The 18,910-nt window shown below is 48.4% G+C and overlaps 1 protein-coding gene across 5 annotated transcripts in view; it reads left to right on the top strand.

Moving 5' to 3' along the window:
* The window catches only part of MAML3 (mastermind like transcriptional coactivator 3), a 327,612-nt gene extending 311,243 nt beyond the window's left edge, over window positions 1–16,369 (top strand). For 4 of the 5 annotated variants that reach the window (XM_068942095.1, XM_068942093.1, XM_068942091.1 and 1 more), the window contains 3 exons: window positions 6,393–6,641; window positions 8,819–8,906; window positions 12,107–16,369. In XM_068942095.1, coding sequence (XP_068798196.1) covers window positions 6,393–6,641; window positions 8,819–8,906; window positions 12,107–13,098 — 1,329 coding nt within the window. In that variant the 3' untranslated portion in view covers window positions 13,099–16,369. The remainder of the gene's footprint in view (window positions 1–6,392; window positions 6,642–8,818; window positions 8,907–12,106) is intronic. The other variant, XM_068942092.1, reaches the window with a different exon arrangement.
* The last annotated feature ends 2,541 nt before the right edge of the window (window positions 16,370–18,910 follow it).

The following is an 18,910-nucleotide window of genomic DNA, read 5'->3' as shown; positions in this document are numbered from 1 at the left end:
TCCGCTCTCATGCTAAAACGTAGACATCTGATGGTATACATTTTTCTAGTATCCTTCTTCTAATGCAATAGGCAGGATAAAGTCACCTCCTGGCTTTTATTTGCTGTTCCACTCTTTATATATATATTCAAGGATTGCATTAGCTCACATGCTACAGAACAGCACAGGGAGCTCACATTTGATTGTTTGTCCTTTTTGCCCACTAAGACACTGCTTTCAGGTCTCTGCTTCCCTGAGTGTTTTGGGCAATGCTTGTTCCTAGGCGTGCAATGCCAGCCTCATTCGCTTGCTGCCAGCGGTTGCACGGAGCAACCCCCTTTTCCCTGGGGCCCTGCTCTGCTCCCCTCATCTCCGGCAGAACCGGAGCAGGCTCACGCCCTCGGGTAGCTCTGATAGCAAGGCTGCGCGTGGGGGCCGATGAGCCGTCCCGGCGTTTTCCTGCCTGCGTTTACGCGTACCCAGCTGTCCAGCTCGCAGGGCATCAGCTGGTGGTTGTTCTGCTTGTTCTAAAAGAAAATTGTGTGATTGCTTTAGCTCTTGTTAGGAGAATGAACGACACAGACAAGGAATAAATCACAGAATGATAAGGAAGAGGCAAGTAAGATTTGAGACAAAGAGGAAAATACCTCTTCCCTCCCCCCCCGTCCTCTTTGTAAAGCTGCTTACGTTTAATGTGTGTAACTGTACGTACATACACATCACTCCTGAACCCCCGAGGAGGATCCCCCCATCCCCTTAGTTCCCTGGAAATGTATTTGGAGGACACAGTGCTTCTGTCACTTAACTTGAGGATCAGGTTTTCGACAGAGGTCAGCAGCTCCCATTTAGGGACTAAATAAGCAACTAGATCCCTACAAAAGTTCATCTTACTGGATGCTCTGCAACTATAAAAACCTGTCCAAACATGTCATGCTGACCATTTTGGAAAATCGTGCTCTTTTTTGGCTCCTTGAGTGGAAGCTTGGCTTTTTCAAAATCTGGTTTTACTCGTAGGTGCCTATTTTAAAAGCTCATCCCTCAGCATGCAAAGACAGCAGGGACCCTGGCAGGTTCTGCGTGCTGCCCGGATGCGCTGCTGTTTCTGGGAGACTTAATCAGGTCCAGCATGCGCGTTTGAACGCGCTCCGCGGCGCAGTTAAGCCCGGGGAGGAATGCCTTGGCACCGCTCTCGCTTATGTAACTGACCTCGGCGCTGGCCGGGGCTTGGCCTTCCCCTGGGGGAGGACCTTGCAGCAGAGCTGCAGCTTTGCTGTTCCCAGCTGGGGCGTGTGTGACTGTGCGTTAGCCACCATTACCAGCGCAGAGCCGTTCGGGAGCGTGCAAGTAGCAGACAGTGGCTTTGAGGATTGTTGAAAAGAGCCAGAGTGAAAACGAGAAGTCGTGCTGTACCATCTTATGAGATGCAACAGGCTGATGAGAGACAGACTGAGAACAGACCATATAATTCCCATTTCAGCATGTCTTCTCACTCTTTTCAGGGACTGCACGTGTACAGCCATGCAGGGCACCCCCGTACACATGCGCGTGTGCGCACACACGCAGGCACGCACGGGGCCCCGCGGGAAGGAGCCGGGTTGTCTCCTGGCTGCCGAGGATCCCCAGGGGTCGGTCTGGAGCAGTCGCAGCGGGAGAGGCACGCCGTGAGTTGCGCTGTGGGCACGGGCCAGCAGGCACCAGCGGTGTCAGCAGCGGAGGTGAAGGGCCACCAGGAGCTGGTCAGCGGGGCCCGGGGAGGTGCCTGAGACCTCAGAGGAAGCAGTGCAAACTGGTAGGGAAAGGGAAGCAAAGAGGCAGGGACAGGGCAGAGGGTGCGAGACAGAAAAAAAGAGGGCAGGGAGTGAGGAGGAGGAGGCCTGGGGGCAGGAAGGCAGCCGGTGCAGTGGGAGGCGAGGGCGCTAGGAGGGAGCAGTGCAGGGGCAAAGAGCGTTGTCGGCGAGGCTTGGAGGAGTTTGGTTTTGAAGCTACGTAACCACGGTAGTGCTGCCCTGAGCCCAGCTAAGAGGCGCAGCGGTGCTGATCAGCCTGGCCCGGGGCCTGCTCCTGCCACGGGGCTGCTTCCGCGCCTGGAGCAGGGGCGGCTGGCGAGGGGCTGCCTGGGACAGGGGAGCAGCGCTTCTTTCACGTGTGTCTCAGCCCCTCACCGGGTCCGTACTTCACCTCCATGCTGGACCTCCACGGAGCACTGGGGAAGGAGGGTGCGTGCACGGCTGAGCGCGACCCACAGGCCCACGTGTGCGGCCCAGCGCTGCTACCAGAACCAGGCGCTGCCACGTGACATCCACTCGGGAGCCCCAGTGCCCGGCCACCGGGGTGGCTCTTGGCACAGAGCTCTGCTCCCACACACAAGGGAGCGTTTTCCTGTGTGCAGAGACTCTGCCTGGGCGGTGCTCCTGTTTTCGGGACACAGAGCCCAGTGCTGCTGCCGGTGATGTCAGTGGAGCCTTTCATCATTATTTGGGAAGAGTTTGGCCAAAAGACATGGAAAACAGCAGAAATATTCCAGGCAGGAGGATGCTGTTCTGTGTTGATGAAGACAGCTTGGCTTTATATCTGTTATTAAAATTGGAAACAGGAAGTTTCCACTATGAATAGGTAAACTCTTGTACCTAGAAATGGCTAAGCACACAACACCGGAAGTAACACCTTTGTGCTAATCTTCATATTTCCTCCAGCTGTTGCATAGTCACTGGATTCCTGGCAGCTGGCAGGGCTTCTTTCAAAGCTTTCTTCCTTTTTAAACTCTGGAATTAACTTATAACGTAACATGATACAGGACTGAGTGCCTCCTGCGGCATTATCCCTGGGGTGAATTTTTTCCCTCTGCTATATGTGTGTGTGTGTGTGTGTGTGCGTGCGCGTGCACATAAGAGCCAGGACAGTAGTTGTGCAATAAGATTTTTTTTTGAAGCGGATTCAGCCAGGTCTCGGCAGCAGCCCCAAAGGCAGCTGTGCACTGAGGCTTGGTGAGGAAGCTCCTAGTGATGTCACTTCACAGCATGCCCTCTGGCTCCTGATTCTTTTTTTTCCCCTTCTCCTTTTCCTTGTAGTGGCTGCAGCAAAGGGCTCCATTATTTGGCAGCGTGGCATTGCTTTTGTCTATAAATGGAAGCAGTTGGCCCGTCTCCCAGTATAACACAAGATAGTCCTGTGCATCAGTTATGCAATCTTTAGCCTGATGACTTCATCAGAGCTAGGGGGAGGAATAGGGGGTGGCAGGAAAAAACCTTTAGACTGAGCTTTGCTGGAAACAGCTGATGCTTCCCCCCCAGCAAAGAAAGAGGGAGCTTGCAGATAGGGGTGAGTAAAAGGGCTCAGTTCAAGAGCAGCTGAAGGATCATTAGGGAGCTGCGTTTCCCTGACATGGGCAGCTTGGAAGCTCCAGCAGCTGCCGTCCAACCCCATGCAGGTGACCCAGCCCTCGCGGTTACAGCGCAGCACCCACCTGGAAAGCACAGCGTGAGAAAGGGATGCGGGAGGAGGTGGGAAGAATAGGGGAGAGGAAACTTTCAAACCAGGGCATATGTTAAAAGGAGAAAGTACCTAAATATCTGAGAGCTGCCTTTCAGCAGAGAGCCCTTCAGGGAATATCTGTGCAAAGTAGGGATGTGGACAAATTGTATTTTCTTGTTATTTCCTCAAAAGAGTCCTTGAAAACCTGACCTTCATGCAGAAAGGCTGATCCTAATTTCCCAAGCTACACTCAAACATTGATTTTAACCCTTTTGTTGACTGGGCTTTTGGGGTCACAAGACTACTTTTCTGTGCGTTTCCAGTCGTGCAGTATTGGCATAACTCGAACCATCCATGAAGCGGGTGAGCCTTACCCTGGAATGCCTTTTGCCGAGAATCCTAAAGTGATTTGGGCTCTTTCCATCAAGTTAGTGTTCTTGAAAGAATAACCATCTGTATAAAACAATCATGAGGCAATGTTAAGACCAGCTCTGCTAAGCAAGTAGCACTTTGCAGTCCTGGGATAGTGGTTACGTGGCGCAGCAGAGATTAAGAGCGCTCGTATCATCACAAGTCTGTATGTGCTGGTGGCTTTCCAAATACTTGAAAAAAGAAGGTCCTGCTCTGAGGAGCATCTCTTGTGCAGCTTCTTGTCTTACAGGAAGCCAGCCCAAGCTAACCGCAGCGTCCCTCACCGCTGGGAGCCCCAGGGCATCCCAGTCTGCTGTGCGCAGGGCTGGGCGCTGGCAAAGTGCTGAGCTTGGGGACGGGAGAGGGCAAGAGCACCCAGTGCTAGGTGCAAAGGGTGCCCAGACCAGGCCTCCGTGCTTGGAGCCACCTCCCTGCTGAAGGAGGGTTTGTGGCCCACGTGCTGTGACTGGGAATTGGGGTCTGCCCTGCTGGCCAAGCACAGCCAAGAGGGCGGCCTGGAGCCACTGAGGCAACAAACAGCCTGTTTCAGTTCCTCCTTTGGGGAGGGGAATAACACTTCTCTTTATTGCAAGAGGGGTAAAATGTATCAGTGATTATGAGGTGAGCAGACAGTATCATGTTAAAAGTAGACAGGGGAGAAAAGAAAATCCATAATCTGTTTTAAAGGAAGGAGAACACAGAATAAACACTGGGGAAACAGTGTGACTCTACACGTGCAGCTTTGTAATCAAACCCCCAAATTATTGTTATTTTAAATAAGGCCCTAGCTAGCCATCCTTTCGGAGACAGGGCTCTCTCCCTGGTGCCAAAGGGAGGCACTGGGTTCTTTTAAGTTTGTTTGTTTTTCCCTAGCAGTGGGATGGTCTCATGTTACAACATTATTGCAAATGCCGGAGTGGATAACAGGGATCCACCCTGTTCACGGTGGCTGACGGCTTACACAGAGGGACTGGAATTTTTAAGACTTAACTTTTGCTATCAGCGCATAATCCGTTCCAGGGTTCCTTGCCCGCGCGCGCACGCCTCTTCTAATCTGCCCATCAGCACTTTCTGCGTGGCCATTTAAACCTGCTCGTCCGCGCCGCAGCCGACTGCCCTCCGAGCACTAGCGGTGCCAGGGGGCCCAGTCCCGCCGCGGGTCTGTGGCCAGGCCGCCTCAGCCAGCCCCGGCACCGTGCCGCAGCGCCGCACGCTTGGCGCTTTGCTGCCTCGCGCCCGCTCCCTGGCCAGGCCGAAGCGCAGGCTGCCTTGCTGGGCCCGGGGGACGCCCCGGCTAAGGGGTGCGGGAGTCGGGGCAGCGGGGCGTCGGGGGCATTGGGGCAGCGGGTCGGGGAGGCAGTAGGGCGTCGGGACAGCACAGCCTCGGAGCAGCGGGGTGTCGGGGGCAGTGGGGCAGCCGCCTGGCTGGGGACGGTGCCGGGGCTGGCAGGGGAGAAGCGGCTACTTTTATTTCTCTCCCTTAAACGCTCTTTTTTTTTGTTAAAAAGGAAAAGCGGGGGGCGCCGGGCGGTGATCCCGGGATTGCCCCCCGGCCCGCTCGTGGCCCCCGGACGCGGGAGGCCTCTGCGCGCAGGCAGGGGGCCGCACAGGGCCGGGCCGGGCTGTGGGCGGAGGCGCGGCGGGCTCTTCCTCCCCTATCCTCCCCATCCTCCTCCTCCTCCTCCTCCGCCTCCTGCTCCGCCTCCTCCCGCCGCCTCCGGGCGGGCGGGCGGGCGGGCGGCGCCACCTGCCGGCGGGCGGCGAGCGGCCGCTCTCGGCAGCGCCGCGGGGATTTTTGAGTTCACCCCTCGGCCTTTTACTGCCGCTTTTTCCCAGCCCTAAAAGGCAGCAAATGGGATTAGAGCCTTAAAGCGGGGCGGGCTGAGGGGAAGGGGCCTGTGGCATCACGTAGGTCCTCCATCAACAAGCGACAAGCTTTCGGTCTAGCTTTCGGACAAGCTTTCGATGGAGATCTTAAATAAACACATTACGTGGCTAAATCCTGAGCTTCTGGCACAATATAGGGGGAATTGGTGTTGCCAGCCTTCACTGTTTATTGTGCATGCCTAAGATCTCAGCTCCCGAATCCAGAGGATTGTATGAACATTTTGTTATGGAGAAAGGGAAGGAAGCAGAAAAGGAGGGAATATGTTTCTGGTTTTCATGATGATGGACAAAAAACTTGGGAAAACGTGACTCTAAAGTTACGTATGCTGAATGAAAATAAACTAAGTACACAACTTTACTATTTTTGCTACTAATGAATTGTAAAGTGGTCTTGCTTTATTTGAGGGGGTGCCTAGGACTTTGAATCCCAGGCTGTGACAGGAGGGAAGAGGGAGCTGCCACCTGCTCCATGTGGGATACAGCCCATGTCATCAGTCACAAGCCACAAGGGTTTTTCCAAAGACATTTACTTTCTTCAAGCTCCAGTCCTCACCTACAGACTCACCGCTTACTGCTCCCCGTCTGTAATTTCCTTTCCCGTGGAGCGTGCTGAATAACAAGGCCGTCTCTCTCTCTTTGCACAGGAGCAGCACCAGGTGGGATTGTCTCGGACCGCAGGGCCTATGCAGCCTGCTGTCCCGCCGGGCTCCGGCAGCGTGGTCACAGGCACCAGCTCTGGGGCTCCCGCCTTCCTGGGAAACCAGCCGCAAGCAGCCATCATGAAGCAGATGCTGATTGAGCAGCGGGCCCAGCTCCACGTGATAGAGCAGCAGAAGCAGCAGTTTCTAAGGGAGCAAAGGCAGCAGCAGCAGCAGCAGATCCTAGCAGAGCAGGTACAGTATCTCCACGTCTCAGGCACTGCAGCACGTGCTGGTGTGAGAGCATGAGCACTAGAGACAGTGCAGCACCCGCCCTTCCTCTTATATCTGATAATTCCTCCTCTGTGGCTTATATCATGCTTTTTCAGCCACAGTTATCAAAGAGGCATCTGCCTCAGTCTTATCATTAGCTTGGCAAATATTCCCTCTGTTGCCAGCAGTGAGCATGACAGTTGCATGTGGTTTTAGACACTGGGACAGTTAAGCTCTTACTTGTTACCTCATGATGCTTTTAGCCTAGCAGGAGCAGACTCTTCTACTGTGAGAGCTGATTTTGCTCTCCCTTTCCTCTGACTGTTGTCTTACACTGACAAAAGCTATATACAGCTGTGCAGTGATCTGGGACAAAGATTTGACGTGGGTTAAAAGTAACCTAGCAAAAAAAAAAGTTAGTAGTTACCGAGATCAATTCCTTCATCTGGTTTATCAAGACAGTAGCACAAATGGTTATGTTAGCACAAGGGAAAGGCGGCATCAAGGCAGGAACTGGAGGCAGAAGTGGGAGAACAGTAAAATCACCTCTTAGAGCGCCAGTTTGAATCTGCTGCATTAGAGTCTGTCACCTGGCTCCTGGGGGGGTCTCAGACCTGTGCAATATGGATGTTAAATTGCCTGGTCCAAATGGTAATGTCCCATGCATGTTTAACCCAGCTGTGGTTTGCAACACAGGAGAAAATCAGTGGAAAGTCACACTGATCAGTTACATTAGTAAGCTTATACCTAAGTTTAAATTTGCTGTCCATTAACTTCCACCCTGAAAATGTACTGGCAGGCCAACAGTTGCTTTAACCCTGCTTCACCTCCCTTCCTGGAGGAATACAGGTTAAAATCTAGGGTCTGCTTTAATTTGAGTTAGACCTTGTTCATGTTGTGCTACCACTGAAATATTTCTAGTCCTCCCTTCTTCTTCCTACAGTCCTCTTGAGAACTCCCACAGTGAGCAGGGAGCACACTCCTCGAGGTATTGAGGCAAGAGATGCATGAGTAGGGTCAGAGGTGAGCAAGCGCAGTAAAATGAGGATGCAGTAATGCTCTCACATGGGCAAGGCCATTTCAAGGACATAAACCCAAGAGCCAGTCAATGACTTGGCTGTTGAAGGCAATCCTAAAAGTGTTGAAGAACCATAGGACTGTGCTGTTAAATGTGTTGGACATAGATGAAAAAGTGGTCAAGTTACAGTTCTCAAGCTCCCAGCTTTTTGGGTGCTTTGTGCCTAACAAGGTTTCCTTTATCTTTTTGATAGTTTGTAACAAATATTTTTTAACACAAGGATTTCATATTGGCTTCTTTCCCATCTTTGCCGTTCCCTTACTCTTGTTACTCAGCCTTGCTTTTAGACACAGCATTTGTACAGCCTGCTGATAAAACAACAAGATATAGCCTTACATTAACTGCTTAGTCAAATACACCCTAGTCTTTGAAAGCACTGATAGACACACTCTCTGTTTTTATAATCAATCCTTGATTGTGTTTTGAATGCATGAGCATTCATAGCAAACAACCACAGAAGACCAGAGTGAGCTGGATCCAGGAATGGAAGCATTTTGCAGTCACCCGCTCCCTAAATATCATTCAACGAAGCAGAAGAGGAAATGTGACTTAACAGACCTTTTTATTTTGGCTAGAGAATAGTTCTAGGCCACCGTGTTGAGACTGGGATGCACGATTCCTCGCAGCTGAGCGTTCTGAGTGCAGAGCTGGACTAAGACTTGTACCAGGAATACATATCTCTAGACCTTGGCAAGACTGGGGGAAGAAAGGGGTGTGTAGTTACAGTTGCACTTCAGACCTAGGTGTGCAGTTATCTCCTATCCTTCCCTCTTCTTTCAGTCTGAAGATAGTTAAGTTTGCGCTTCAGAGGTCAAGATGAAGAGCTTGTAAGTGAGGAGAGCTGATGTTAGCTTCAGTGCTTATTCCTTTTTGAACCAAAAGGAGTCCATGTGCTGAGTAGCCCAAGTACTCTCAGAAGGACTCTTCAAGTGAGTCTGCTTGTCTCTCAAGAACAGCTTGCTAGATAAGAAACACTGCAGTTTTGCTGCAGTACTTTTGTCATCAGCCCCTTTCTTAGCTTGCTAATTAATTAGTCATCTCTTTCTCTTCTGCTTTTTTTTTTTTCCTCATTCATTTTCAGCAGTTGCAGCAGCAGTCACATTTGCCTCGGCAGCATCTCCAGCAGCAGCGGAACCCATATCCAGTGCAACAGGTCAATCAGTTTCAAGGTAAAAGTCAAATTCTTTTTCCCATATTGGAGTCAACATATGCCACCTATAGCAGGCATATGAAAGTTCATTCATTTTTTGAAGACCAGGGGTTAAGCAGTGTGCCAGAGCAGGAGGCCAGGCTGTTAGGCACTTGCACATACTATGTATTTTACCAAAGGGTTTTGCCCACTTTTATATATTTAGTTAAGTTTCTAATTTTCTTTCTGCTCTCCTCAGCAAAAGCTCCATTTTTCATTTGACCACTGTTCTGCCTCTTTGACTTCTGGATTCTGTGTATTTATTTTATCTGCCCTATTCTCATTATATATTTTTTTCAGCCAGTGTTTCGCACTCTGTCTTGCTTTTACTCCTCTTCATTCCCCACTTTGTTTAACTTCATGAGCAGGGAATTTCAGAGAGGTCATCTTAATTTGGAGAAGGACTAGGCAGAAGTGTCTGATAAATGTCAGGTATGGGAAAAACAGTGAAACATCTGAGATGAAAATAGAGGGTTTTTTTTAATCAACTCAAAAACGCAAGGATTATTTCAGTATACTTGCAGGTAATTGAAGAACTTAAGGACAAAAACTTTGGTTTAGGAAAAAAAGTTAATTCTGAGCTTTTTAAGTACAAAGCATCAGCTGAATTTCACTAACCATGGATTCTAAAGATACAAGAGTTAAGACGCACTTGTGCTGTGTATTCTTGATAGTGCCGGGTAACTGCAATAAAAACAAGGGAGGCAAGCATACTGCAGTTCCAGTATCCAGGTATTGAAGAGGCAGCCAGTTCTTCTGCTGGTATATAACAGGGTAGCTGTACAGATCACCTTCATATTCTTATATTTGGCAACAAAAAGTCTATATGAAATGAAAATGCTCTCAGTAATTCATCTGTGAAATCAAAATGTATGCATGTGCACCATCATACATTAGTTGAGAATCATATGTAAAATCTTTCTATATAAATGTTTTTTAAAAAAACATTTATTTCTATATAAACGTTTTTAAAAAACATGCCTTCACATCTATTATTTAAAAGTAATGCAGAACGAGGTTTAGGCTAATCTGACCAAAAAAAGAATTCATTTTCATAAATGAGCTAATTTCAATATAAATATTTGATCATTTTTCCTTTTTAGTCACAAGAATGTAATCCAGTGCAATAGGTTATGTGTAAGTGAGACCAGAAGGTGGCCTAAAATTGCGTCAAACAGTAGCTCACAAAAGCAGTGTGAACTGCTTGCTGATAAGGGACTCCTCTGGAGGTTTTCAACTGCTGAGTTGAAAAATAACTAAAGATACATTAAGTAAGTTCTTCACATTATTCATATACTTAAGCACTTGCTGAAGTCATTGTAAAAAGTGACGTCTTCCAATCATGAAAGAAAGAGGTGATCTAAATTAAAAAGAAGTGCCAGTCATTGAGAAAACGATTCAGTTGATAGCATAGGTATAGTAAAAGCTGCCACGACATTTGCCCTGTGCAACTGAGATCCATATGATCTCTCTTAATGCTACAAAATGCTTTATTTTTCTGTATGTTGGAGAGTTGACCTGAAAGCATCCTCCAGAAGTTTTACCGGCTGTCAGAAAAAAAGAGATGTAGCCATCCACTCTGTTATGTTCGCAAAACCGTATGAATGGCACTTCCTTTATTCATACCCATTTCTCATGGAAACGTAGACAATGTAAATAGCAGGGCCTGATATTCTGTATTCTGATAATCAGGCATGTTATCTGCAGCTGAGGAGCAACCGGTAGGGGCTGATTTAAGAACATCCTGATTTTGTCATGCAGTTTATGACTCTTAAACAAACTTCTTATATTTACATTTAATAATGTTTGAGCTGAGACTAATTGTCTGCATCATTCTCTTGGAGCTTCACCTGCAGAGTATTTTATTGTTTTAGTTTGCTATGGTATTGACTCAAAACCACAATGAACCTGTGGCATAATCAGAGCTCCGGTAATTGTTTTTAAATAAAGATAGTAAATACAGAAGCATATTGGCTTCCCAGAAATTAATAACCTCCCCCCACAAAGGAAGACACAAGCATGGTGCAGTTATCTGCCATGGTGTGGAATTTAACAAGGTTAGGATTTTCTGGTTTCCCATCACTGGCCTAAGGTAGAGTAAAATGTGCTTATAATATTGATTCACTAATACACTCTCCGTGCTTTAAATGTCCACAAAAAACAATTTTTCTTCTTTCCATAGACTTAAGCAGTAACAATGATATAGAAAATCCATTCATTTATGCCTCCTGAGCTATTAAAAAATTGATTGGCCCTCTGAGCCTGACATTTCAATTTTCAAGCCTTACTTTTGAAAGACAGTGGAGATATTTAAGAGAAAGCTTCAAATAGTTAACTAAAGTTCAGCTATTTTGCTTCCATTGAAGGCCAGTGGAAGTTTTCTCATTTGCTTGGTAGAACCAGGATCAGACTTATCTGAGGAAGATAAGTACTACTGAATTACAGTGTGTGTGTATAACTTTAAAAAGTCTTAGGGACTGATTTTTTCCATGGAGAAGATGGTACATTGTCACTGGTCCTGGGAAGAAAGCACACACAAAAAAAAAAAGAAAGCTTCAAATTCACTTTTGAAATAGGACTCTCTTGTGGACTCATGCATCACAGATGGAATCAGGTTGTGTTGATACTTCAGGAACCCAACGCCATGAATGTTTCTGGGTAGAAATCCCAAAATTGTTATAACTGAGAATTGTTTAACGAGTACATCATTGGCCTTTTAACCTTGCCAGCCCCATTTTAGGCCTTATGGGAAATTAGGCTGATGGTCTGTATTGATAGTATTCCCTACCGAAGAGTGTCCCACTTCACAAAATGAATACGTAATATGATCAGCGACTCCTGTTTAGGGTAGCACTCAAGCTGTGTTGCCTCTCGCCCTCAAGGAGAGAGGACTTTGCAGGTGAGGACTGAGGTTGCAGTCAGAATGATGCAAGGAACACACCATCTCTGAAGCGTGTCTAACAATAGCCTGCAAGTGTATCTATCTCCCCTAAGGATGGAACACCTTCTAGCTCTCTGCTAACCTTCACATGAAACAATAATTTATTGACTCAAAAAGCACAGCAATCTGGAACCTGTGATGCAGAAGGCCCCTACACATTCTCTCTTATGCAAAGATGTGTTCATTAAGATTTGCAGGGTTGTGGTTTTTTTCTTACCTTCCCCCCCTTTTTGGTGTAGGTTCTCCCCAGGATATGGCAGCCGTGCGGAACCAAGCAGCACTCCAGAGCATGAGGACATCCCGAATGATGGCCCAGAACGCAAGCATGATGGCAGTGGGTCCCTCCCAGAACCCAAGCACGCTGCCTACAACAGCAGGCCAGTCAGATATGGGCATGGCTCCTTACAGCAACACCTCCTCCAGCCAACCAGGAATGTACAGTATGAGCACAGGGATGAGCCAAATGTTGCAGCACCCAAACCAAAGTGGCATGAACATGGCACATAACACAGGCCAGGGAACGAGGCAGCCTGCCTCTGGACAAGCTGTGGGAATGGTCAGCAATTTTGGTCAGAACATGCTGGTAAACTCTGCTCTTCCCCAACATCAGCAGCAGATGAAGGGACCTGTGGGCCAGGTCTTACCCAGGCCACAAGCACCACGACTTCAAAACCTGATGGGGACTGTCCCTCAAGGAACACAAAACTGGCAGCAGCGAGGCTTACAAGGTATACCCGGAAGGACTAGCAGTGAAATCGGGCCTTTCAATAATGGTACAACGTACCCAATGCAGTCTGGGCAGCCGAGGCTGTCCAAGCAACATTTTCCACAGGGACTTAATCAGACAGTTGTGGACGCTAGTGGAACAGTAAGAGCCCTGAACCCAACAATGGGGAGACAATTGCTGCAGCCACTACCCGGGCAACAAGGAACCAGCCAGGCCAGGCCGATGGTTATGCCTGCAATAAGCCAAGGGGTCCCCACTATGTCTGGTTTTAGTCAGCCTCCTACACAACAGATGCCAGGCAGCAACTTTGCTCAGAGCAGCCAAGGCCAGGCCTACGAGAGGAATCCCACTCAGGACATATCTTACAATTACAGTAATGAAGGAGCAGGGGGGTCATTCTCAAGTTTAGGAGAGGGCACAGACCTTGTGGACTCCATCATTAAGAGCGGACCAGGGGATGAGTGGATACAAGAACTTGATGAGTTGTTTGGAAACCCCCAGTGAATGGGCTTGTATAGTCTGGAGCTTTGGTTGTTATGTTTTTTTTAAGAAAAGCGAGAAAGTTGGATATTCTCCCCATCCTTGGGTTGTTTTTTGGTTTGAGTTGGTTTGGTTTGGGGTTATTTTGTTCATTTTCTTTTATTCTCAGTCGTGCAAACTGAGCTGATCTGTAACCAACTTTGGAAGATTCAGGTAATGCTGAAAATATCAGCATCACAAGACTTCCACAAAGTAATCTCCGTTGCACAGCAGGATCCACTGCATGTGTGTGGGGCAGGAGGGGGAAACTGGAAAAGCCAGCTGATGTCTCTGGTTGGGTAGAGTCGGTGTTTCTCCATTGCACAGTGGTATGGGGTGGTCCCAGTATCTCCCACCTCATTTTACTGTGAACGCTGCAACTTTCAGAGCACTGGATGAATAAACTTGGGAGCAAAGCCTAAAGATGTCTGCAGGTGATCGCACAGGCCCTGGTCAGAAACAGGCTTAACCCTGGCTGTAAGCAAGCCTCAGGTGAGCCACAGTCAGGCCCACAGGGCGTGCCCTGGGCTGTCACAAGGGAATGTGCAGCACACATGTGACAAACCTAAACAGTCACGGAGAGGTCACCATTTTCTCTGCAAAGTTATAAAAATCCAATAAAGATGTAGCAGAACATAAGTTTGGCAGTACAGTGAGAAGGACAGTCTGATGGCAGGACCGTTACTGGAGACACGTAGGTGGGTGGGTTAACTTAACGAGCTATTTAGTCCCCTTGGGACTTGCAGTAGTGCTTCTTTGTCAGAGCACTTCAGCATGTCTCTGCTGCCTAGGGGGTGGAGAACAGCAGCTGGGAATGGTGTTAAAGGGCAAAGAGGTACCCAGAGACGTCAGTATAGGTCCTAAGCAGGTCCCCATCTCTCCTTCCTCTCCAGGATATTTTCCATTGACCTTTTTTCCCTCTTAGCACTCAGTATAAAACAAGGTAAGATCACTGCACTTCTTTACAGGTGAGCAACAGCCACCACAAAGGGGCAGGAAGGGGAGGAGAAAACCAGCATGAGAAAATGAACAAGGAGAGTTTGGTGCTCAGAATGGATTTCTCTTCTCCTCTTGAATAGTCAAGTTCAGCATATATTGCTACCCTGGTGTTTCTGGGCTCTTGATTTGTCATATGCAACCTCATCTTCTGTTTTAAGTAGGTGTTTGGTCTAATCTCTCTGGTTTGCTGGAATAAAATTCACTGCATTATTTGAAAAACAGGAATCAAGGAAGGACTATTTTAAAGAACGTTCATGAATGAGCAGAATAATTGATTTAGTTATTACAATCACAGGGTCTCCCCAGATGAGCTTTTAGGTAATAGAGACATACCACTCTCTCTTCCCAGGGTCAATGTGGACCTGTGCTGAGCAGCACTGTAATAAAGTTGTGATATGTCTTTTACAATATTGAGATGCCAGCCATTCTGAATGTCTAAAGCAGTGGTTCCCAAGCTGCAGTCAGAGGCCGAGGTAAGCTGTGCACAGAAACCTATCTCCTTGTCAGTGTTTTCAGCTAAGAGCTGGTAATCAGGGTACATAGTAGTACATAAACAATGTTAACAGTGGTCAACCGTCCAACGAGTTTGGAAACCTCTGGCCTAACCCTAGCCTCTGTGAACCATAAAATGTGCTCTGTAGTGAAAATGTCTCGACTGTACAACTACCAATACTGACTATTCAGCTACCAATTACCTCTTTGTGTGCTGCTTTCTTTGGGCCTAGGCATGTGAAGTGCTGAGCCACTGAAATCCATGGGAGCAGAGGGGCTTGGTACCTTGCATTTGCAAGTCCTTCCTTTCTCTGTGGAGTGCAGATACACATCACATTAAGGAATGGGAATAAGACGGGCCTGGAACCATCTCAGCACCCTGTTACAGTTCCCTTTTGTGCAGTAACCCCTTGTAGGGCTTATCTAGACTAGGGGAAGTACCTGTTTTAAACGCTATAACGTAGACAGGACAAGTTGCATTTTTAACATGGATTAGCGAGTCAAGGTGAGTTATCAGTTCTATTATATATATATATATATATATATATATATATATATATATATATATATATATATATATAGCTTGCCATGATTGCGCAAGATTTTTAAAATGCTTTAGTTAAAACTCTTTTAGCTAACACCTTTTTAAAGTACAGGGCAAGGACCTATTCCAGTCCCTATTGGAGACCACAGGAATTCCAGTCCCTATTGGAGACCACAGGAATCTGTCTGCCTGCCTCTTTGTAGGAGCTGGGCTGGGCCCGAATTCTGTAAAGAGAGAGTACCTGCCAAAGTTTTCAGTCCACAAGCATCTTGTGGGTAAGCAGATCTTAGTCGCACTAGCATAAAAGGAAGGGGTAGACAGGCCATGAGAGAAGTGATACTCGGAGCGGAAAGGGGTCGTGCACGTGTCTGGGTGTGTGCATGTGTGTGTGTTTGGGAGCGTGCGTGCGGGTGCGGGAGCGAGGAGCTAGCATAGCATATCCGCGTATCCTGCCCGGTGTGAAAGAGCTGCACCAAAAGGAAAAGGGCACGAGCCTGCAGCGCCGGGGGACGGGGTGGCGGGCCTGCCTCTCGCAGGCCCGGGCGCAGCGCGGGGCTGCCTGCCGGCCCAGCCGCACGCCGCGAGCGCCGGTCGGGCAACGCAACTGCTGCACGGCGGCATGGTCATTAGAGAGGGACAGGCTTTGGTGAATAAACGACGATGAAGACTGAGTCTCTGTTTCTTTGTAAAGCTTCCTCCAAATACTCCGTACTGGGACCAAGTACTAGAGAGGTAGATTTTAATAGGTTTGGGGGGTTGTTTGTTTTTTTCTTACTATGGTGCTGATGTATATGTAATGTTTAAAGAAAAAAAAAGGTTATTTGTAAATATGTTTTTACAATTCTACAGATATCACTGGGTCTACTATCTGTAAAATATATACATATAAATATATATATATATATACTGTTTGTTTAAAATAGAGTATTTTTATTTCATTCCTTAACTCATCCTTACTGCAGTGGTATTGCACTTCAGATGACGTCTAATTACTAATTTGTACTGTACCCCTGACAGCAACTTGCTCCATTTTATTCAGATTTTTCTAGTTTTCTGTTTTTACTTTGTACATTAAGCATTGCTTATTTCCTTTTAAGACCTGTACAGAGCTCTGAAAATGTAGAAAGGACCTGATGTTAACATACCACTTTTAAAGAAAAGAAAAAAAGAGCAAAAAAAAAAACCCCAAAAAAATAAATAAAAGATGGTTATCTGAGTCGTATCGAAGTCTGGTTTACGGCACTCTCGTAGCCCTGCGGCGCCCCAGCGGGTTTCCCCGCCCCTCACGCAGGTACCTGTCAGCCTCTGGAGGGAAGGAAGCGGGCTGCCCTCCGGCCGGGCCCCCGCCGGGCGCCGCGCCACCTCCCTCCCAGCCGCACAGCCGCGGCCGCTCCCTAACGGCCGCAGAGCCGCGCGCCGCCCCCCCCCCCCCCCCCCCCCGCCGCGCGCTCCCAACGGTCGCGGCAACGGCAGCGCTAACGGTAACCGTACGGGCGGCGGTAACGGCTGGGGGGCGCGCTGCCGGCTCCGCTCGCCGCCGCCGCCCCAGGACTGCGGGACGGCCTGGCCCCGGCTGTTGGGCTTCGCCGCCGCGGGCCACCCCCCTGGGGTGCGGGGAGCGCCGGGGGGTGGGGGCCATTTTGTATTAAGGCTTGTGTGGCAGAGGCCTTTGAACTTCCTCAGTGGTTTTGCTGGCAGGGCCCGGTCGCCCCCCCTGCTGCCCCCAGCCCGTTTCGCCCGCTGGCCCTTGGGGAGGCCCGCGGGGCCTACCGGGGCCTACCTGGCCCTGCGGAAGCCAGGTAGCTAGAGGTGGGGTGCAGCCGGTACAAACACTCCCCTCTCTCGCCGAGGGAGGCACTGCCTGCTTGCCCCTGCCTCTGTTCAGCACCTGGTTAAGTTTTTTGAGCTCCCGTTAGCCACCACCACCACTTAGGCACACCTGCATAGTTACCATAAGCAGGCAGTAGAGTTACAGCGTACTGTGATTAGCTACGGTGTGGTAAGTACTTACTTAGGTGTGTGTTGTTATTTGAGGTCATTTTACCCCTTTCTATGAGCAGGGTAAGCTGTCGAAACTGCATGCACTCTGAGGTAAAGTCTGCACTCATGCAGTTGCCGTGGGGGAGCTGGTCCATAATAATTTGTTCTCATCAGAGGCAGTGGCTCCCAGTTTTTGCATTTGCTGCAGCATGTGCTGTGCAGAGAGCAAGGAAGTGCTTTCAGAGGAAGACATGAGAAGAAGAACCCAGGACAGGAGTCTTGTGGCTGTGATCTGGAGAAATGAGGTGTAGTGGAAGAAGATGTGGAGTTAGACATGCAAGTTGGAAAGAATTGAGTTGTTGGGGAGAATGGGGAAGAGGTGAAGGTGCATGTTTAGAGTGGGTCCCCAGCCTGCTGCTATCAGCTGCTAGTAATACGGTGGGGGAATTTTGCTGGCAGAAACCTGTGGCAAGCGCGTATGGACTTGTATTTATGTGACCTGGTTTAGATATAAACGTGCTGTGTAGCCTTCATGGCTCAACACCAGTATCTCCATGTTTGCAGCCTACTGGGAGTCACGAGGATTGGACATTGGACCTCTGTTTGCACAGAACAGAGCTGGAAGACCAGCTGCTTAGGAAGTCAGTGTGGCTCAGCTCCAAGTACAACCTTTAAGGTGAGGTCCCCTCCTCTCCTTAATGTAAGTCTTTTACCATTTTAGATGTAGATACAGGGCACAAAGAAGTAGAGTCGCCCAGATCAACATGACTTGCCAGAGTTATTCCTCGGTGTGTGCTGGCAGGAAAGCTTGCTGGGGAAAGGTGCTTTCCGCATGAGGTTCCTAGGTATAGATTGGCTTTGAAAATGTGGCAGGGGCCATTTTCAGTTCTGATCATGACTGGCAGATGAATATTTGCATCAAACTTGTGATGTATGTTGAATGTGCAGCCTTAAACTAACTTCTTGATCAGCAGGGAGCAGGCAGGAAAAGGTGGGGGGTCTCACTAGAATTAAACTAAATATTCTTACTGACACTGATTGCATGTATCCATGTAGGTGTATTTTGATTTTAATTATAGATGAGTCAGTCTTTAACAGAGTTTTGGATCTTGGACGTTCTGTCCTGGCTCACTGGGGAAAAAAGCAGTGACACGTTCAGAAGACAAGTGGCATTCTCAACTTTAGGCTCCCTTCTGCCCTGTCATGAGCTGGTACAGATCCTGAAAGTGTAGTCTCGTGTTTATCCCTTACCATTGCGGCTTAGTACTACTAGATGATACATTACTGCCTCACACCCCCACTTCTTTGGCATATGAAATTGGTCCTGTGTGACAGCAGTTTATTCCTTTTGGTGGAGTAGGTGGCGGTCCTTTGGGGTTCCTATAGATATGCCAGGGCAATACAACAGGTAAGCTTGGAATGGAGTAATTTCAGAAGCAAAGACACGTTTGAACACGACTAGCTGTCTTTAGGTCCCCTCTAACAAGTAGTTCAAGCCTGTAACGTAATTTGGACCATTGTCTTATGTTTTCTTCTGGTGCCAGCACCTCCTGCTGCCTGTGACCATCTCAGGGTGTCACTGGCAGGTGGGTAGGTGGATTTTCTGTCCTTTAGCCCATAGCAGAAAAGTTAGTGGAAGAATTCCCAGTGATTTTGGTGGATGTTAAATCTGGCCCCGTTTTGCTTTTTCCCTGGAGCCATACTGCCGGCGAATTGCCCTTTCCACAGCTGTGTCAGCTCCAGCCTGTTAGCTATCTGATCTGTCCTTTCCCCCTCAGCAGC

Source organism: Struthio camelus, chromosome 4 (genome assembly GCF_040807025.1).
Source record: "Struthio camelus isolate bStrCam1 chromosome 4, bStrCam1.hap1, whole genome shotgun sequence".
Taxonomy (NCBI): Eukaryota; Metazoa; Chordata; class Aves; order Struthioniformes; family Struthionidae; genus Struthio; species Struthio camelus.
This window is presented reverse-complemented; position numbering and strand designations above follow the sequence as displayed.